Source organism: Oryctolagus cuniculus, chromosome 6 (genome assembly GCF_051225735.1).
Source record: "Oryctolagus cuniculus isolate XC-2025 breed Fujian yellow rabbit chromosome 6, ASM5122573v1, whole genome shotgun sequence".
Classification (NCBI taxonomy): domain Eukaryota; kingdom Metazoa; phylum Chordata; class Mammalia; order Lagomorpha; family Leporidae; genus Oryctolagus; species Oryctolagus cuniculus.
Window position 1 is genome coordinate 13,806,703 of NC_142872.1, and position 21,428 is coordinate 13,828,130.

A 21,428-nucleotide genomic window follows, 5' to 3' on the forward strand; every position below is an offset into this window, starting at 1 on the left:
AGACCCAAGTAAGTGCTTGGGCCACTGTACCCACCTGGGAGACCTGTAAGAAGCTTTAGGCTGGTGGCTTCAGATGGGCCCAGCTCTGGCCATTACGGCCATTTGGAGGAGTGAACCAGCAGATGGAAGACCTGTCTCTCTGTCTCTGCCTCTGCCTCTCCGTAACTCTGCCTTTCAAATGAATAAATGAATCTTTAAAGAAAAAGACAAGACCCAAATCCGTGGGCCATTATCTACTACTTATTAGGGTACATTTGTAGAAGCGGGATCAGAAACAGTATGGCTGAGTCTCAAATAGCACTCTGGTATGGGTATGGCATCCGAAGGGATGGCTTAGCCTGTGGCAGCATGATGCCTGCTCCAGGAAGGTTTTTAAAAATTATATTGTTGGGGCCGGCGCTGTGGCATAGCGGGTAAAGCCGCTGCCTGCAGTGCCAGCATCCCATATGGGCGCCAGTTCAATTCCCGGCTGCTCCACTTCCGATCCAACTCTCCTCTATGGCCTGGGAAAGAGGTGGAAGATAGCCCAAGTCCTTGGGCCCCTGCACCCGTGTGGCTCCTGGCTTCGGATCGGCGCAGCTCTGGTCATTGCAGCCAGTTGGGGAGTGAACCAGTGGATGGAAGACTCCCCACTCCACCGCCGCCTCTCCTTCTCTTCTCTGTGTAACTGACTTTCAAATAAATAAATATATCTTTAAAAATTATATTGTTTACATCAAAACCTGAAATTAGCCAATAGTAATTAATGGTATAAGTAATTTTTATATGAGGGCCAGTTTTTTGGCCTACCAGGTTACGCTGCCACCGGCAACTCTAACATCCCTTATGGATGCCGGTTCATGTCCCAGATGCTCCTTCCTGTCCAGCTCCCTGCCAATGCACCTGGGAAGGCAGTGGATGATGATGACCCAAGTGCTTGAAGCTCCAGGCTTCAGCCTAACCCAGCACTGGCCTTTTGGCCTTTTTAAGATTGAACCAACAGATGGAAGATCTCTCTCCCCTCTGTCCTGCTTTCCATAACTTTGCCTTTCAAATAAATAATGTTAAAAACAATAGGGAGGTTAAAATCATCCCTTTAAGAACCCAGTGCTCACCATTAATAGCTATTATTTGCTAATTAAAAATGTTTTTTAAAACCCAGAAATTACTGTATTTTAATCACTGTTGTTTAAGAATAGATCGTTCTAAATGACACATAGGATATATGAGTGCATATGATGGGAAAGATAATCAGAATATCTTGTCTTTTTTTCTCATTCACAGCTGATAAAGTACTGGGAGGCATTTCTTCCTGAAGCCAAAGCCATTGCCTAGCAGGAAACTGATTCCTGCTAAGAAAACTTGGGATGTGTGTTTCAGTTACGCTGAATTCCACAGTGAAATCATTTAAAACCATCTAAATAAACCACTATATATTTTATGAATTACATGTGGTTTTTTATATACATATACTCTGACATTTTATTACAAGCTGCATGTCCTGACCCTCTTGGAATTAAGTGGACTGTGGCATGACATTCTGCAATACTTTGCTGAATTGAACACTATTGTGTCTTAAATACTTGCACTAAAAAGTGCTCTGCAAGGCGAGAAAATTTTACAATATTTTTTCTTTACAATATGTTCTGTAGTAAGTTTACCCTCTTTATGAAGTGAATTATCAATGCATTGATTAATGTTCACTTATACATTCCTGTACAGAAATTATGATTTTGTGATTACAGTAATAAAATGATATTCCTTGTGAAATATTAGTAACACATTATTTGAGTATGTAAATATATTAGGGATCTTTTCATAGCATTTTAAAAGCATTTTCTTCTGGACATATATAAAAATGATACTATGATTCCTTACATATTTTGATTGATAGGAAGAGCTGAACTCTTATATTTTACATGAATAAATGAAGCTTAAGTTTTCTTACAAAATCATCATATACCAAAGAATATGTATTTCTTGATTGTCTTGGGTAAACAAAGAATAATTGTTTTTGTTTTTATTTGTACTTATTTGAAGTGCCCGATTTAAAAATTAGAGGGAAAAATGTATTTATGTGCTTCTGTTAACAAGTCCCATGGATTTTGCTTCTCTTCTGTTGTTATCTTCAAAATCTGCATAGATTTATTTTTTCCTTTTTTTTTTTTTTTTTTGTTTCAAACTAAAATTAGATCAACTATTATCATAATTGACCAGGAATGACACAGTGTGATTGGATGAATAACCAAAGACAGCACAAAGTGAACTGGAAGTAAAATGAAGTGTAATTTGCCATTGGCAGCTCTCTCACGTTTTTTGTATTCTGTTTAGATGGATGTTATCTAGTCCTTAATGCTGATACATTTTTGTTATGGCTGTTATTTTCTTCTTTTAAAACATATTCTTGGAAACAGCCCTCCTTGAGCTGTCCAGCCACATCTGCCTTCTGGAGGAAGAAGACGCGTGTGTTGCTTGGATCCTCGCTGTCGGCTCATTGGAGGCCGTCTCGGTGGCAGGTTCCTCAGTGTGTGTTTGCTCCGCTTGTTTTGTTGAAATAGTAAGTCTACCGTAGGTGTTACTCTGATGTATACTCCTAGAATCCAGAAGAGCGCCTATCTCTTAATGAGTTAATAAGAAGACTTGATAGATTAAATAGGAAAGAAAAAACCCAGAAGATGCCAAATGTAGTGTGGTATTCTTTGTTCCAAGGAAAATAGCTTAAATGAGTAACTCTCAGTGACGTATGTCCAATGCCCCATTACTTTTGAGCAGAAACTAGGCTCTCCAAGAATACAGTTTTACTGAAGCAATGTCATGGTACTAATGACTTCCAAAGGTAGAGTTTACATGTGGGTAATAACTTAGTTACTCAAGCCAGAATCTTTCATTCACCTGTGGTACATTCATTAGAATATTCAGCGTCTCTGAATAAAATAATAAAAGTCAGAAAAGTCATGGATCCAGACTTCACTCCCTTTACCAACATTCACAAGAAGATAAGGAGTGTGGTGGAAATTTCAAGTAAATTAACAGGAACCTCTGATACCTAGCACCACTGTAATAGAATTTAATTGTTTCATCAATGTTCTTGGCTCTTATTCCCCTTTCTAAAGTGTTCCCGTTCCAAGTAAGTTGTACAACAGCATTAATAGTTAATAGTATAATTTCTGAGTCTCAAATATTTTTTTGAATCAGATGCATAAAGAATGACTATCATAGAATAATATTATGGACAGTTTGAACTCAGGATCAGCATGCATGTGTCCAGTCTTCTTTAAAAAAAAATTTTTTTTGATTGATTTGAATGGCAGAGTGAGAGAGAGATCTTAGATTTGCTGGTTCACTCCATAAATGACCACAACAGCCAGGGCTAGGCCAGGTTAAGATAACAGCCAGGAACTCCATTTGTGTTCTCAGGTGGGTGGCAGGAGCCCAAGTACTTACAAAACATAGCTGCTGCCTCCCAGGCACATTAGCAGGAAACTGGATTGGAAGCAGAGGAGCTGGGACTTGAACCAGCCACTGCACTACTGGATGCTGGTATCACAAGCATCACGCTCGTCCCCAGATGTTCAGTCTCACTTCTGTCACTTAGAGATCTCTGAATTGGGGCAAATCAGCGAAATCTTTCAGACAAATATACAAAACTCTGGATTCCAGAAGTGCCTTTCTACTTGAAATGTTCTGTTTAAAACATCACTCACTATACCTCTGTTAGAAAACCAGATTGTAATCTAAGGCTGCTTTTGGTTAGTAAAGCAAGGCTGGAGGACAGTCAATATATGTAAAATATGATTTCTAAAAGAAAAAGTTGATTTCTTGTGTTTATACTATTTTCAACTATTGTTTCATACACATATCTATAATTTCAAAATACCCTTATTCACTGTTGCAACTAAAGTGTTTTTGTTTTGATTATCCAGTTCTAGTAAAGTTTTCCCAGTTCATTGTACAAATCGTTTCATAAGTAGTTTTTAATTATAAGGTAAATCAGCCTCTTAATATAATGAGCTTTCTTTAAGGGAAGTCAGATGAGTAGGGAAGGGAAGCTGTTCTCCCTGAAAAAGAAAACTGCTTATTCCTAATGTCGTTGGGAGTGATGAAGAGGTCCGTGTCACTGTCTTAGGTAAGGGACGTGGCTGAGCTGCGTGGCTGCTCCTCTGCTTGTCCTGGCTCTGTGTGTGCACAGCCTCTGCACAGTAACAGGTGGAGCTAGGCCTGCAGGCTGGTCCTGTGTGGAAGGAGGGCGTCGCTGTGGTGAGCAGTCGGAGCAGCCCCTGGGAGCAGGAAGTCCATCACTCACTGGCCTAGGAGCTTGGGAGGTGTCGCCTTGTCATTTTCAGTAGTCAGCAGGTGAATCTAATCGCCGGGGGAGCAGAATTGCCTTCCCTTTCCTTACCTAAAATTCCTAATCAAAGAAAAAGATTGTTGCTAATCTTACAGTGAAGAATCCAGCTTCATGGAACGATGAAGGCAGTCATTGACCAGACATGGAAATAAGCAGGAATGGAAGTTAGGACAAGGAAAGGGAGAACCGTGGTTCTCTCCCCTGCCTTGCTGAGCAGGGCCTGGAAGAGATGTCAGGTAGTCTGTGGGTGAGGCCATTAGGGTTGAGACCAATAGAAATATAACATGAGCCACACGTATGATAGCTGAATTCTGAAGGATGCAAAGAAAGGGGCAAAGCTCATATGTAAGCCAGCAGCTCTGAAACATGTTCCCATCATTGAGTACAGTAGGAATTACTGAAGTACCGCGTCACTGTGTTGAGTCTAGTATGTGGTGTATGTTTTACACTTTGATCACTTGTGACTGTTGTGTTGAAAGCACGGGTTTAGATGATGCTTGTGTAACCAAAAATAGCCCAACAGCTAGTGAGAGTGTGAACTGTCATGAACCTAGGGAAGAAAGCGGCAGAGAGGGGACTCCCTAAGCATGGAAAGTTTCCTGCCAGTCATGGGTACTCGATACCTTCTGGAAGTACGCTGCGGCGTTGTGTTAGCAGAAGGGAGCTCACGGGCCGTCTTCTACCCTTACATACGTGTGTGAACCCATGTGTGAGCGTTCTTCCCCGATGTACGATGAGCCGCTCACGATTCCCATTCAGTCATTAACACTGAGAATTCTGGGAGGTCTTTGGGACACAGAAACTTCAGACTTGATTCAGAAACAGCTGAGACTTGAAAATTGTAGGAAAAAGGCAAGTTGTGGCTTGTTGGCTAACTTTTCAGTATATGTTAAAAAATTAGGAAAAAATGCTTATTTTCCTCCTCATCACAGACTTGTAAAAAATTCTCTCAAAGCAGAGTATTTAAGTTTTTTTCTTAATTGGGTGACATGGAGATAGAGCTGATCAAAGTAGAGCTACCCATTTGTTACTCCACAGAAAATCATTTTCCTGTTAAGGCCGTTAATGGCACAGCCGTTTTCAGGGAAGTACTTTAAAAAGTAGTATTTTAAATTTTTGCATGTAACTGTTTAACAAAAAACTAAAGTCAGACAAAACTTACAACCATCTAAACAGTAAATCGCCTCATTGCTTCGTAGTCAAGTCTTGAGTTACCTTGCTTTCAGCCTGCCCTGTGTTTGCCAGGCCTTGGTTCCAAATGTCTTCCCTGTGAGTGCACATAGCGTGTGAGCTGGTGTGGCTGTAGGCTTCGAAGCCAAATGCAGAACCTCCGTTTCAGTTGAAAATGTGTTGCAGCTCCTATAACTCAGACATGAAGCCGAATGCTTCTGTTTGCCGAGTTACATCGCCAGGCATCGTGATTTTACCACCGCCGACTTGCGTTTCTATTTCTGAATTATCTGCCCTTCTTATTTCCACGGTTTCTCTCCCCAGGTCAGGATCGTGTGACTGTTTACCAGAACTATCTTAGGTCTCCTATAAAATACTCTTTTAGTCTCTTCCATCTGCCAGTCCTTCTGCGCTGCTGCTAAGCTGATCTTCCTAAAGGACTCTTGGCCAAGGAGTGCAGAGGGCCAGCAGCCACACACTGCACGGCCCCCGCCTGCTTCTGTGCCGGGCCAGCATGGCTGCAGGCTCCCCACGCCCGTTCCCCTTCAGGCAACTGACAGCTTCCCTTCCCATCATCCCTGAGACACCATGATGACCGCATGTATGCTGTGCGCCCACGTGGAGAGGCCGTGACCTTCCAGGAGATCACCGCCTGCCCTGAGGCCCCACCCAGGCTCCTCCAATGAGGGTGCCGCTTATTACCCCCTAACGGGACAACCCCACCTTGTTGGGGGCAGCTGCTCTACTTCATCTGATGTGTACTGTTCCTTTAAGTACACCTTCCGTTCCTGCACCCTGTCTGCCTCTGCTTTGAATTCTCGCCAGGACAGGAACTTGTAAGCCCAGCCATGCCGTTGTCCACACCACTGGTGCCTGTACAGAACGTCCAGGGGCTCCAGAATCGCTCTCACACTGTTTGCTGCCTTGATTCTCCCCTTCACCTGCACCCGCCTTTACTCGAATCAGCTGAAGCCGCTGGCGCAGTCCCCTTTCCTTTGCCCCTGTGCTTGTAGGAGCCCCACCCGTCCTTGAGACTTCAAAGCCACGGATAAAGCCCACACCTTAGAGCGTGCTCCGAAGTCAGCTCACTGGAAGAAGGATGCTGGATCTGACAGGACTGGAAGAACGCCTTGCCCCCTAGGTGGTTCGCGCTGGTGCCTGCCTTGTTACTGTCTGGCCTCACGGTCTGCACACGGCTGTTCCTCGATGCATGGCCGTACCTGTGTTAATTCCTGTGGCTGCAGCCCAGACAGTGTGACCGGTTAAGAACGCGGGCCTGCAGCCCACTGAAGTGAATCCTGGCTCCAGAAGCAGCGCGGTTGACTGAGCAGGTTGCTTTTCTCTGCAGCATAGTATCCTTCAGCGTCTCGTGGATGGCGCCCCCTGACTGATAGGAATTTCTTAGTAGTAGCAGGTGCTTAAGCAATACTGCACGACCAGTAACATCCCAGCCAGAGCAGAGCACCTGCAAGGCTGTTATTTCACCTGTCTTACAGACAGACAGCCTGTACAGGGCCCACCTGGGCTTAGACCACCATCACCACCCGCAGCCCCCACCCCTGGGATACTGCACTGTGGGAGCCTGGAGGCTGAGGGTCAGGGCGAGGGCTCCTTGCAGTCAGAATGGGTTTGTGTTCAGACAAGTCCTGGCCACACGGCTGCCCTGCTGTGGCTCAGTGAGTGCTGCCAGTAGAGGTTGGGGGCCTTTAAAGAAGTCTGGTGATGGAGGGGCCAGTGAGAGGAGAGCCATGACCAAGAGTCAGCCTACAGAAAGAGGAGACCCTGCAGCCACGCGATGCGAGGCCTTGGACCACAGCTGTGGGAGTGCAGAAGGAGCGAGGGTAGGAAAACCCCCGCTGTGCCAGTTTGACTCCTGATGCGCTCGTTTGCAGGCCTGAGAGAGGAGTGGGGCTGCTGCCTTCTCTGAACAAGAGCGAAGGAAGGGGTGGGTGGGTATGCGTGGAGCTGACAAGTTACAGGGTTCAAGCCTCAAAGCCTGCGTCTGTGCTGAAGAAATTAAGGGAGACCCGGGCAGACGGGAAGTCGCAGAACTGCACAGGATAGGGAGGAGGAGAGTCGGCTAAGGGGACTACTGCCGAGTGCTGGTGCTCAAATGAGTTTGGGAATCGTGGCTTTGCGAGGCAGCCAACCGAAGACGCATCCTGGTCTTCAGCCCGTAGCTGGCAGAGGCGGGACACAGGCCAGGCAGATGGGCTGGGAACATTGGCGGGTGTGAGACGAAGGGGAGAGGGGTTCTGAGATAAGAATTTCAAGAGTGAGGTTACTGTGGGAGAACGGAAGGGGACAGAGGTGACAGACGTGAACTGGAGGGTTTACACGCGGTGACGGAGGGACGGCAGGAGAGGGTGGCCAAAGGCAGCAGCTGAGCTCCGGCCATGGTGACACTACTCGTGCGTGTGTTGTTGCTTTAAGAAACAGTAGTAACTTCCACGCCGCAAGCAGCTGCCCAGGCCTTTCCACTGGGGTTATTTCTGTGGCGTTGCTGGGATTTGCTTTCGGTTTGCTGTGTCCTGGACGTGTCTGTCAGGACTGAAAAATCTGGAGCCTTTTGGTTTGCTAATACTGCTTTTATGAAGATAGCGTCTGCATACAGTCTGAGAATTACACTCGTGCTGAAGAGGCTAAATACAGTACAGTGGTGCTGTGGCCTGCATGTCCGGGCTTCCCTAGTCCTCTTCCCCGGAGGCAGGCTCTCTGAGGCTCAGCTGTCTCTGCCAACACTTTCTCTCTCTCTCTGTCTCTGTCACTTTATTTTGCATGGTCACTGTCTTACTCTGAGGTTTATCTACCCTTCCAATGAAATGATATTTTGTTAAATCAGTATTCAATATTTGCGCTATTATGCCTATACCAATATTGTTCACAGCTGCAGATTGCAGTATATTTAGTCATCATTTTCTTCCTTTCAAAAATACTAAATTTTATTTTTTGGAACTGATTTCAGTTTACAGGGAAACTCAGGAAGGAGGATGCAGTTCTGGGTCTAGCCTCCCTTAGTAACTTCTTGCGTGAGCACAGTACCTTTTGTGCAACTGATGAACCAACACCGAGGGGCTGGCACTGTGGCGCAGCAAGTTAAAACCCCGGCCTGCAGCACCGGCATCCCATATGGGCGCTGGTTCGAGTTCCGGCTGCTCCTCTTCTGATCCAGCTCTCTGCTATGGCCCAAGAAAGCAGTAGGAGATGGCCCAAGTCCTTGGACCCCCGCACCCACATGGGAGACCCAGAAGAAGCTCCTGGCTTCGGATCAGCTCAGCTCTGGCTGTTGTGGTCATCTGCGGAGTGAACCAGTGGATCGAAGAAACCTCTACCTCTCTAACTCTTTCAAATAAATAAATCTTTTTAAGAAATGAAGCAACATTGAGCCGTTAGTTTTTAGGGCTTCATCTGTTTTAAAGATTTATTTATGGATTTGAAAGGCAGAGTGACAGAGGAGAGAGAGAGAGATCTTGCATTCACTGGTTCACACTGCACGTGGCTGCAGCAGCCAGGTCTGGGCCAGGAGGGAGCCAGGAGCCAGGAGTTGCTCCCCGGGTGGGATGCTGGCATCGCAGGCTGCAGCGTAGCCCACTGTGCCGCAGCAGTGGCCCCCATCGAAGTGAAGTGCGTTCTCACCCGGATGTCCTCAGTCTTTGTCTGGTGTCGCCCTGGTGTCGCGCTCTCCTCTTCACCGAGACACTTCTCCCTCGCCTTGTCTTCAGTGAACTTCCTGTTTTTCCCTGAGCTAGAACAAGACTTGATTTTTTTTTTCCCCCATCGACTGCTGACTTCCGGGGCCTCCCCCTGGTGTCCCGCCAGGGCGCTCACAGCAGGCGGTGCAGCCCCGCCAGGCGTTTTTCTGAGCCCTCCCCTGGGGACCCTGTGCTCTGGGTGGCTACCCTGGGGCTTGCAGCCCGCAACTCCGGAGTTGCATTTGCCATTCTCCTGGGACGCCACCCCTGTATCCCTGGTCTAGTGCCTTCCTCAATCTTGGTTTATTTTCTCGTGTGGAGGAAGTGTGGTCTCCAGTAGTTTCTCTGCGTATGGCTGAAGACAGCGGGAAAACGAGCCTCAGAATGCCTGCGCCCTGTTACTGCCTGTCGCACGGGGAGGGGGGATCATGAAGGTCCCCTGGTCTCTCCCTGGCTCGTGGCTTCTGCTTTCTGTACTCCGTGTTTTTCTCATCTTGGTCTACTCTTTCATTTGGTGGGCATACAGAGCGTGCTGATGAGAGTGGGTATGATTTGGGGTTGGCTACTTGTTTGGGTGTCCCCCCGCCCCGCCCCGGCGTCCCATGCAGTGGATGCGCCATCCCCAGAGTCTCCTATGAAAGGTGCATGCTGAGTGGTAATGGCTGCTGGATTAGGGCTGGAGGCAGGACCTAATCAGGGCAACTAGGAGGTGAGCCTGGGGGAGGCTGTCAGCTCCCAGGGTGTGAGGCTGAGCCCCATCCCCAGTGCCTGATGCAGCCTTTGTCAGGCCTGGCTCTCTCCCTAGCTGTGCTGCTGCTCCGCCTTGACCATGATCACCAGTCAAGTCCTTGCTGAACATTGGCTCCCTCGGTGAAGGGTGAAGGGAAGGGTCGGGCCCGCAGGCGGGGGTGCAGACCGCGTGACTCGGAATTCAGCGGTCATCTCTGGCGCTAACATCCTCCTGGTAGACCCCGTCTGGAGATATTCCACGGGGACATCAGGCCCTGAGTGCACCGTGCAGCAACTGATGTCGCTGTGGGCACAGTCAGCCCAGGGCACACTCTGCCATCAGAACGTGCCAGCGGCCTGTCGCTGACCAGTTCAAGGAAGGCCACCCGCACTCTAGACCAGCCAGAGAGCCACACGAGAGACTGTCATACGAGGCTCCACCTCTGTAAGCTTCCCCACCCTTCATTCCTCCCAGCATGTGGAGTCCGCACCTCGCTTGCCGAGTGTGTGGCAAGCAGACTGGCGCATCTGTAACAATTCTGCAACCAGGTGTGAGGGGCTTCTTGTAACAGGGGCTTGTCCTCTGCAGGTTCTCGAGAGGATTGGGTGTGTGAGTCCCTCCCTCTCTCCCTCCCTCCCTCCTAGCCTGATGGCTTGACTGCCCCTCTGCCATCCTCTGGCCTCACCCGAAACCTGAAACAATGGCACCATCTGACCTTGAGACTGAACCTGCAAACTCTAAGTTGAAACAAACCTTCCTGCCTTCCAAGTAGCTTCTCTGGCGCACTCTGGTTACAGCAGTGAGAACACTGATGGTGGAGGAAGCCATCAGGAAGCTTCTGAGACTTTGTGTTGTCCTGATTTTTAATAGATAATTTGAGTACAGACCTGAAAGAATTTTCTCCGAGAATGCTGAAGACGTTGCTCCATTGTCTGCCGCCTTCCAGCCTGACTTGAGAATTCCAAAGGAATTTCCGGAAGGATAGCAGACTGATGAGGGATCTTGCCGATTCTTGACTTTCACCCGGTCCTGCTTATTTTACCCAGCAACCCCCTGTTCTAAAGGTTCCTGTTGTCCTCTGCTTTGTGCTGTGCAAATCAGGTTGGTTTGCAGCTTTTCCAGGGCAGGTTTTAGGTTAGGATTTCTCGTGGGCTGCACGAGTTACTTCTCATCCATCTGCTTTCTGGCTCACGTACATGCTGTCGTCTTTTCCAGCTTTCCTGTCCTTGTGGGTTGAGAAAAAAGGAAAGGCTCCTTTGGTGCCATTGTTCTGCGTTCAGATCCCTATCTTAACCCAGAAGTCTCCCCATCAGTAATTTTACCTGCATTGTCCTGCAAGTGTAGCAAGATACTTTTATCCAACCACCACAGATGTTTCCCTTCATAAAGTACGCAGTATTCTTCTACACACCTCTCCTTCCCTGTGCGTATGTGAAACCTGTTTCAGGTGTGAAACTTCTGCCGTGGCCATGTGCATTTCACACTGTGCCACCGCTGCTGATTGCCCATTCAGAAGGGCTGTCCCGGTTCATTGCCCCATCTCTGGGCCCATCTGAAAGGTGAGACACCTGCTTGCTGTCATTTGCATCTCCATGAGCTCTGCCACAGCTGGGCATCTCTGCTCAGAACTGCGTGGCAGCCAGCCTCCTTGATGGCCATCTGAGATGTGCACCCTCCTGTGCTGATTGGATCTAAGCTGTGTAATGAGGAAGATATTCCAGAAATGGTGGAGTAAGCTTCTGAGGGTGTCATAAAGGTCGTCATGCCCTGAGCTATTTGTGGGAAGCCAACTTCCAAGTGTGGGGGGATCCAAGTGGACGGAAGCTCAGGCCTCCTGCCAGTAACCGCATTAACTTGCCAGGCACGGGAGTGGACCACCTTGGAGGTGGATCCTGTAGCCCAGCCTTGCAGCCTTGGCTGACCTCTTACTGCAACCTAAGCTCCCAGGTTTCTGACTGCCAGCCACTTCGGGAGATGGTATTAAACAGTTGTGCTTGGGACAATTTCTTATGTATTCATATAGTTATGTATGGGTAACTTATACAAAATTTTTCCCCCATTTACATTTTTCAGGCTGTTACCTGTTCCTACTGTGTCTTTTTTTGTTGCTCCATTAGGAAAAAAAATGTAGATATTCTTTAAATACAAAATATGTGTCAATTCTTTTGTTGCCCCTGTTGCAAATATTTTTCTCAGTTTATTGAATGTCTTTTATACTTTATGCTTTGATTTACATTAATTTCAACTTCTTTTCTAAACTATAATGTTTCCCTTAATGTCTTTGACATTTTGTATGTTATATTCCAAGAAGACTTTGTCTCCCTTAAGGTTGTAATAGTATCTTCCTGTATTTTATAGCTGTGTTTTTTTTTTAATAGAGCTTTTTACTATATTTGGTAAAATTTATATTTTAAAAATCTGTTTTACTTTTCTTCCAAATGGATAGCCGGGTATCCCTGCACCATTTGTTAAACACCTGGTTTTTTGTACTCCTTTGGATTTGAAAAGCCACAGTACATTCACATTCACATTCACACTACATTCACATCTACTAGGAATCCAGTTCCAGCTAGGAGCATCCCTTGGTCCTTAGGCTAATTTGGCTCCAGGAACATACCTGACTGGTTCCTATGGCTTTACAGTGTGTGTTTACGTCCTATAAGGTAACTGATCTCCTCACTCATTTTGCTGCTTTTCCAAAAACACTCTGGCTTTTCATTTTCTAATGACTTTCAGAGCAGGCTTCTCGGTTAACTTAGTTTGTTGGGGCTGTGATTGTATTCACTTTATAAATCATGTTGGTGGGAACTTAGATCTTGTAAAATACCGACTCTTCCCACGCAGGACCACGACACCAGCACTGGAAGCCTCACCTGCTGCCCCCCAGCCACGTTAGCAGGAAGCTGGAATTGGGAGGGAAGCTGAGATCCAGCCTGGGCACCCTAATAGGGGAGGCAGGCGTTTTATCCAAGTGGTATCTAACTGCCTCGCCACATGCCACCCCTAGTGTAAGGACTGCATAGCCGGCTTCCAGCAGAATGTTTGTATTTTACTTATATAAGCAGTTTGCTATTCTTAGAAGACGTTAACTGTTCAGTGTGTCCGCTGTGCGTTAAGATACTTAGCTGGCCAGTCACAGATTGCAGAATCAGAATGACTCTGTAGCCAGAATGGGAGATTCGGCTGCCTGCTTTCTCCCTTAAGTGCCGCTCTTTTCTCCATGTATTTAGTTAGAATTTGGGGAGAATTTTAGCTCTTCTAATTATTAAGCAGTGATTTAATAATGGTTACTTACCCTCTCTGGGCCTCTATTATGCCATCTATACTAACTGAAATTGTAACAACACCAGATCTGGCTGCTGGGAGAGACCCTCCAGGATACAGGCACCCACACATTGTCAGCTTGTGTGCCTTTTTAGCGAGGCGAGGGGGAATTATACAGAGTACTAGTGCACACAGCGTGTATGTTTCATCTGAACCACCTTTCATATCCACACAGTAAGTCTAGCAGGTGAGTGGTGAGCCATGCCATCACACAAGTATCTTTGCCGGCCCCTGGCAGGTATCTGCAGAAGAACAGCATGGAAATCCCATCAAAACCTTGATCAACAATCTGTAGCTTAAAGATTTTGTGCCCACATAATTCTAGGCTACATTACCTATTTTAACCTTGCAGTTGTTTGGAGGGTCTTCTGCCATCATCAACTATTAAAGATTTATTTTATTTATTTAAAAGTCAGAGTTACACACACACACAGAGCGACAGACCTTCCTCTGCTGGTTCAGTCTCCAAATGGCTGCAATGGATGGGACTAGGCGAGGCTGAAGCCAGGAGCCAAGAGCCAGGAACCTCATGTGGGTCTCCCCCATGGGTGCAGAAGCCCAAGCACCTAGAGCCACCTTTGGCTGCTTTTCCCAGGCCATTAGCAGGAAGCTGGATTGGAAATGACGCAGCTAGGGCTTGAACCTGTACCCATATGGGATGCTGGCAATGTAGGCGGTAGTTTAATCCATTATACCACAACACTGGCCCCAACTATTAATTTTAAAATTAAAAATGGGCAGTTGTGGCTGAGTTAAGCCATCATGTGGAATGCCTGCTTCCCATTCAGTTTCCTGCTAATGTGTTTGTGAGGCAGCAAATAATGGCTCGAATACTGAGTCCGTGCCACGCAAGTGGGAGATCCTCCTGGCTCCTGACTTTGGCCTTGCTCAGCCCTAGCCATTGTGGGCATTTGGGGAGCGAATGAGCAGACAGAAGACCTCTTTCTCTGTCGCTCTGCCTTTCAAATAAATAGAAATGAATGGGTAGCAACAAACAAAAACAAAAATACTACCTCTTAGCTTTTGAAATTCCCATTGCATTTTATAAAATGAGCTACTGTTTGAGAGGCAGATAGATAAAGCTCCCATCTATGGGTCCACCCACCAAGTGCCCACAAGAGCCAGGCCTGGGCTGGGCAGATGCTTGGCGCTCTTTGCCCGTCTCCCACATGGATGGGTGCCAGGCACCATCTCTCCTGCCTCCCAGCAGGAAGCTGGCAACCGAGCCTGAGCTGGGACTTGAACCCCAGTCCTCTGACAGGGTGTCCCTGCAGCCTAACCAGCATCCTAAGCGGAGGCGCAACTCCGGTGCCCGCTGCATCTTCACAGACACAACACTCGCACGCGGGGTTGGGAAGCAACTTCAGCGAGACAGCGCTATGACGGTACAGGGCACAGCTGTCACATCCCACCGGGTCTGTCCAGGTGAGCACTGAATGTACCTACGACGCTTTCGAGAACAGTCTCCCAGGTCCCATGCCAAGCAGGAGATGACAAGTGTTGGTTTTGTTTTGTTTGAAGAAGGCTCTTGTCCTGAATCTTAAAAAGGTAAACAGATCTCCCAGCGCAGGCGGGGTTCCCCAGAGGCGTAAAGGCAACCTGCAGACCGGGTCTGACCTGCGGGTGTGGAAGACAGGAAGGCACAGGCGAGGCATGGAGGGTGCTTTTCTTAAAGAATTAGTCCTCGTGTTTACTGGCCAGGAGGGCACACCCCGCGGGGGCCGGGCTGGCAGGCGCACGGAGCAGCCCTGCAGAAGCACGGCGGGGGGGCCGGTTCTGCAAGAGGCCGGCTTCCTCCTCGTCCTCAGGTCCCAGCAGGGGCTCTGGCTTCCCGGGCGAGGTGACCATCCAGCTCCTCAGCCTGGGTCCTGGGCCTACCTGGTTGAGGAGCAGGAGCCGGTCCCCCACGTGCCCTGCTTTTCTGTCTTTTCCGACTCTCTACCGCACCCTGGGCTGCGGGACCTCCCCCCCCCCCCGCCCCCCGGCGTCCTCGCAGGCGGGAGCCACGCCACATGTCGTCTCCCGTGCACACACCCCCGCACTGCCACGGTGCAACGCCGCCCTTCTTCACGGCTGAGTACTACTCCGCGGAACGGGGGGCGCACGCCGTGGTCTCCACGCACCCGGACGCGGAGCTCCGTCACGGCAGGAGCCAGCGGTGCGGGACGGGAGCGGGCGCGGCCAATCCCGGGGCGTCCGCGGGGCTCCTCCGCAAGGCCGGCCTCCCGCAGGCCGCCGCCGCCGCCTCGGACTCGGGGCTGCAGGCCCCGCCTCCCGCGGCCCCCGGCCCGGCCCCGGCACGCCCAGGCGCGGCCCGCGGCGCGCTCCGGCGTGCGGACCCCGCGGCGGCCGCGCGCAGCCTCGGACCCCGCGGGCGCCGGAGCGGGAGGCGGGGCGGTCGGGCCGGGGGCGGAGCGGCGGCCGCAGCAGCCGAGAGCCAGCCCGGCCCCGCCCGCCGTCGGCCGGCCGGCTGGCTGGGCCATGGAGGTCTACATCCCGTCCTTTCGCTACGAGGAGAGCGACCTGGAGCGGGGCTACACGGTAGGCGCGGGCCGCGGCCGCACGGGGCCCGGGCGCCGCCCCGGCCGCCCTCTCCCCTCCCCGGGCCGCGGGCGCTCGCGGGCCCCCGGGCCCTTTCCCGTGGCGCCGCGGGCCGGGCTCCGGGGCCTGGGGGCCGCGGCGCCGGGGGACGCGTGCCGGGACGGGGCGCCGCGCGCGCCCGGGAGCCCCCCGCACGCCGCGCGTGTATGTGTGTGTGCGTGCGTGCCTGGCGCGGCCGCCCCTGCGTCGGGGCGCGCGGCAGGTTCCTGCTCAGCCAGCGTGAGCGCGGCCGTGGGTGTTGCACGGGTCCCGAGTGGGGCAGGTCGGGCCCTCGCTGGGCGGTGCGCGGGCGCGCGAGCGCCTGGGCCCGGCCCTCTGCGTCCCCGAGGTGTCGGCCCAGGTGGGTTTCCCGCGGGGTCTGGGCACCTGAGCCCTGCCCGCCCTGGCTTCAGGGGGCCAGCGCCTCCCTCGGGGCGAGAGTTTATTCCCACTTGTTCAGAAGAGCAGGTGGGGCTCGCCTGGAAGTCGGGTCTCAGGTAACCCCAAGTTTTCGCTCTTCTCGCCTGTACCTCTTATTCTTTGACCTTGCTGATGGCCAAGGCCGCGGACAGAGTGTCACACAGCAGTGGTGCTCAGGTCCCGGCGGCTGCAAGGCGCTTCCTCATTAGATGTGGAGTCAGGTATCTGCTCTGGGCCGGGCTAGTTGGCTAGTTCACCTTTTTCAGTTAGAGACCTTGGGCGCTGCTTCAGACGCAGAATTGGTAGGTGTGGCCGTGCTGCTTTGTTGACTTATTTTTAGCATCTGTTGGCATCTAGTGGATCTGGATATTTAGGGTTGGGGAAGGATGGCGGAGAGCGGTCTGAATTGTGTTCACAGCCAACTCCTTCATTTCCTCTAAATATTAATGGTATTTGGTGGCTGTGCATCTGATGCCTTTGGTTTTCAGAGCAAGAACTAAGCCACCCTCTCAGAGAGATTTAGAATGAAGAGCAGTGATTAGAAGAAATCCAGGGAGTAGGTGGGTTTTTTGAATTAGATACACAGCTGCGTCCATGTGTCCCCTAACAAGTCCTTACTTAAAGTGCTTTCTCTGGGGAGGCTCCTGTGCTCAGCACTGTCAGAGACTTACATAAACAGTCCTAGCTAGCGTGGTAGCACGTGGGCGAACCTTAAGGGTCTTGTTGAAAACACTAACACCTGCAGCCCTCAGGGCTTTGTCCTTGGAGCTTTATCCCAGCCTCTAAGCCCGGAGCCTTGGCTGTCTTTCCATCTCCCTGGTTATGTCACCTGTCCAGTCACGGAGGCCTCGTGTCTTGGAGGTGCACTTTTTGGGATGTGAAGATAAAGGGGCTCCCGGTTAGGGGCCAGGGTCTTCAGAGCAAGGGTGAAGTCGGTGTGAGTGGGCCAAGCCCAGAGCACTCAGGCTCGCTGCCCTGAATTCGATTGTTGGCTTTCTCCTCCCCGACATTATTTTATTTGTGTAACGGGTGTGTGCCAGTCTCCAGGTTCTGATCTGGAAGGAGTTCTTTCTGTGTAGAGTTTGAAGGCTGCCAATGATGCTACGACAGTTGCTGTGCTCTTTAAAAGTTTACATGCAGGGCCCGACGTTGTAGCATAGTAGCTTAAGCCAAGGCCTGCAATGCCAGCATCCCGTGTTGGAGTTCCTGTTGCCTCACTTCCAGTCCAGCTACCTCCTAGTGGCCCGGGAAGAGCAGTGGAAGATGGCCCGAGTCCTTGGGCTCCTGTACCCACCTGGGAGACCCGGATAAAGCTCCTGGCTCCCTGGCTGTTGTGGCTATCTGGAGACTGAATCAGTGGATGGAAGATCTCTCTCTCTCTGGGACTCTGAAAATTAGGGAAAAAAAAATCATATTTTAAAAAAAGTCTGTTAAGCCGGCGCTGTGGCTAAATAGGCTAATCCTCCACCTTGCGGCGCCGGCACACCGGGTTCTAGTCCCAGTCGCCCCTCTTCCAGGCCAGCTCTCTGCTGTGGCCTGGGTGTGCAGTGGAGGATGGATGGCCCAAGTGCTTGGGCCCTGCACCCCATGGGAGACCAGGAGAAGCACCTGGCTCCTGCCATCAGATCAGTGCGGTGCACAGGCCACAGCGCGCCGGCCGCGGCGGCCATTGGAGGGTAAACCAATGGCAAAGGAAGACCTTTCTCTCTGTCTCTCTCTCTCACTGTCCACTCTGCCTGTCAAAAAAAAAAAAAAAAAATGTCTGTTAAGATACCTTCTGACATGATAGTTTTCCTCTGGGAATTTACGAAGCAACTGTTAGATACTTTGTTCCTCTAAGTAACCGATTTTCTAATTGTTTCATTCAGTGATTCATTCAACAAATATTAACTGAGGGCCTGCTGTGTGTTTCTTTTGTAGGTGCCATGAATATGGCAGTAAGTAATAAATAGTTAAGCTTTTAAAAATGCTGGAATTTAAAAAACAATCCGTTTCCTAAACAGGAAACTGGGAAAACAGTGTACACTGTAGTGTTAAAATCCCTTTTTACTTTAATGATTGTGTTTTTTGTTTTGTAAATCACATTCTAACAAAGTCTGTGACGTTAAAGTGGAAGCAGAAAGTTCCCTCCCTGTACATAGTCTGTGCCCCCATGGACACAGCAGAGATGTGTTCATGGAGGTTTTTCATTATGCTATGAAAAGATGTTGGTTTTTAATAATAAGTATGATAATAAGCTTTTAAAGAATAAACGCAGCTGCCATCCAGTGACTTCCCGGCAGCATCAGCGCTGTTGGGACCAAGACTCACTCCTGCGTGCCGTGCCAGTCCAAGTGCTCCACGGTTTGTTCTCCTGCCTGTCTGTTGGTGGCCATTGGCACCTGCTTCGAATTCTTAATGACAAAACCCAATAGTAAAATAAGACATCTTTGTTCCTATTTAAATATTTGAAAGGCTGAGAGACAGAAAGAGAAAGAAATGTCTTCAGTCTGCTGACTCACTCCCCAGATGGCTGCGTTGGCTGGGACTGGACCAGGAGGAAGTCAGGAGCCAGGGATTGTACCCAGACACTTGGGCCATCTCCCACTGCTTTCCCAGGTGCAGTAGCAGGTAACTGGATTGGAAGCAGGGCAGCTGGGACTCAAACCAGAGTCCTGGTATGGACTTGACATTACCGCAAGCAGCAGCTTAACCTGCTGCACCACAATACTGGCCCCTCTGTTGCTTTTTTTTAAAAAATGTTTTTAAAGTTTATTTTCTTTTTATTTAAAAGGTAGAGGGAAGGGGGAGTAGTCCTCTGTCCACTGGTTCATGCCCCAAATGCCTGCAGCCAGCAACAGCTGGGGCTGAGGCAAGCCACGAGTGAGGAGCTCCACAGGGGTCGCCCAGGTGGGTCGCAGGTGCCCAAGTACTTGAGCACTGTCTCCTGCCTCCTTGAGTCTTCATTATCTGGAAACGATTGGAAGCAGCGTGGCCAGGACTCGAACCAGGCTCGCCGATAAGTTACGGTCATGTCCTGGTTGGCAGCTTAGTGACTGTACGGAACACCTGCCACTTGTACATGCTATTTTAATGTTCACTGCTAGGATTTTTCTAGACCATCAACAACAAGAGGTCCTTTTAGTTTTTTTCAGGTTTTTATAGATACTGTTCAGTTATTCAAACAAAACTTTACAGGGGGCAGCGTTCTGGTACAGCTCCCTGCTAATGCTCCTAGGAACGCAGCGGAAGATTGCCCAAGTACTTGGACCCCTTCCAGCCAGGTGGGAGACCTGGATAGAGTTCCAGACTCCTGACCACTGCAGATGTTTGGGGAGTGAACCAGCAGATGGAAGGTACTTCTCTGTCTCTAATTCTGCTTTTCAAAAATAAAAAAAAATTAAAGTTACATAAATCTGTGCTTAGTGTGCAAAATAATTTACCTGTAAAAGTGGATCCTGGCCCTTGAAATGTGTACTGTGGGCCTGCACTCTGTTGAGTGAGGAATGAAAGATGGAAGTGCTCTCAGCCTCTGGGGCCCTCAGCCCACCAGGGTCAGCTCAGGGCGAGGTGGGAAAGGGCTGGGGTGCCCTCTGTCAGCTGGAGCCCTGTGGGCAGGCCAGGGAGGGCGTGGAGGTCAGCTGTGCCCTGCAGAATGGAGACTGGCGTGGCGGTAGGCCTTAGGAATGCTGACTTGGAAATCTGATTAGCGTTTTGCTAGCATTGTGAGTTTGTGAAAGAGGAAATAACAGGGCAGAAATCGCCTGTCAAGGCTTTTCAGATTCTAAGTTATCGCAACAAAAATGTGGGGGTCACTTGTACTTCAGTTTGGTGTGCAAAAATAGGAGAGACTCCTGGGCCAAACTGCAGAGGACCCAGAATGGTAGCCCCTGGGAGGGTTCCTGCCCTGCGTGGCTGGCTTGCTCTGTGTGTGTCCTTGCTGGACTCCCTGAGGCTGGGCACAGCGTCCCCTGCCCCACCGTGCCCTGGCCCGGGGGAGCTCAGTCCCTGTCTGTGGGATAAGTAAGGAGTGAGTGGATCTTCTCGTGGGAGGGGAACTCAGAAGAGCTGTGGCCTGGAGGCCTGAAGCGGGTCTGGGTGCCATGGGCGTGGGTGCTGCCGGGCGTCTCTGTGTCAGCAGCAGGGACTGTGCAAAGGGCTTCCAGAAAGAGCTGTGGGCAGAGCCCGGCTGCCAGCTGGAGAGCTATAAAGGGAGCGTGGACTTCAGCCTCAGACAAGGAAGGAAGTAACGTGCTTAGCTGCGTGCGCATTTAGAAAGACGACTGTCTTAGGCAATTTGGGCAGCTCTGAGAAAAATTCCGTGAACTGGGTCGTTCATCAGCCCTGACTTCTTGTAGTCCTGGAGGCTCTGACAAGTCCAGGATCATGATGGAGGCAGGTTCAGGGTCTGGAGCATCGACAGTGCCCACTTGCTGTGGCGCCACCTGCTGGAAGGGCACGGAGCTGTCTGAGGGTCTTACACTGGCACTCATGCCATTTCTGAGCCCCTTGACCTAATTCCTCTCCCAGAGGCCCTGTCTCCTCGGGCTTAGGGTTTCAGCATGTGATTCTGGGTGAGACACAAACATTCAGATGGTGGCAGTGGCCTTGGGGCACTGAATATTTCAGTGACACTTGCAGTGACCTGGTTGGCGCGGAGGCTTTATTTAGCTTTGCTCGTGGTGGGGAGGTGCTGACGGCCAGTCTCCAGTGCTGAGTGACTCAGGTGACCGCGTGGAGGCGGAGGCCAGCAAGCAAGAAATACTGCAGCAGGCCAGATGGTTGGTGACTGCCAAGCTGTGGGCATGGGAGCAGCTGTTTGATTATGGAGTTCAGAGTGGGTGAAGGCCCTGGATTGAAGCGTGGCTGTACGATGGAAAGCCACGTGTGGAGTGGGGAGGGCCAAGGTGACGTTCCAGAACTGGGTGGGCAGAGACGCCCCAGAGGGAGAAAGCGATCCCAGCTGTGTGGCTGGAAGAGGGGGGTGGGGCAGGCCTGATGCTGTCTGGAGTCGGGGAGGGGAAGGTGGTGAGCCGGCAGTGGGGTGAGGGGCCTCTGAGACAGAGCAGGTGTCGGGCTCTGGCTTCAGCGAGGGTTGCAGTTTTAAGATACCTTGTTGATGAAAACAGCAAAATGAGAATCCTCACTTAGACGCCAACACAAACATTTGCATATGTCGTATTTCAGCTTTCATAGCTGTAAAAAT

The 21,428-nt window shown here is 50.2% G+C and overlaps 2 protein-coding genes and 1 long non-coding RNA gene across 8 annotated transcripts in view; 2 read left to right on the plus strand and 1 right to left on the minus strand.

The window, feature by feature from the left end:
* SNX2 (sorting nexin 2) overlaps window positions 1–1,749 on the plus strand; it is a 77,464-nt gene extending 75,715 nt beyond the window's left edge. Inside the window, exon 15 of the mRNA XM_070076040.2 lies at window positions 1,264–1,749. Coding sequence (XP_069932141.1) covers window positions 1,264–1,314 — 51 coding nt within the window. The 3' untranslated portion in view covers window positions 1,315–1,749. The remainder of the gene's footprint in view (window positions 1–1,263) is intronic.
* A 9,015-nt stretch (window positions 1,750–10,764) lies between these two features.
* Window positions 10,765–16,491, minus strand: LOC138850128 (uncharacterized). The gene is made up of 3 exons (XR_011389660.2): window positions 16,354–16,491; window positions 14,686–14,860; window positions 10,765–11,144 (listed from the first exon to the last, which is right to left on the minus strand). It is a non-coding gene; the product is annotated as an uncharacterized LOC138850128 (long non-coding RNA).
* The window catches only part of SNX24 (sorting nexin 24), a 148,263-nt gene continuing 142,532 nt past the window's right edge, over window positions 15,698–21,428 (plus strand). For 3 of the 6 annotated variants that reach the window (XM_089334868.1, XM_070076042.2, XM_051844149.3), the window contains exon 1: window positions 15,698–15,784. Coding sequence is in view for 2 of the 6 variants with exons in the window: in XM_051844149.3 (XP_051700109.1) it covers window positions 15,725–15,784 (60 nt within the window). In the remaining 4 variants the exon portion in view is untranslated. Of the gene's footprint in view, window positions 15,785–16,017; window positions 16,185–16,437; window positions 16,546–19,420; window positions 19,579–21,428 lie in introns of those variants that run through there. The other 3 variants (XM_070076044.2, XM_089334867.1, XM_089334870.1) reach the window with 3 other exon arrangements.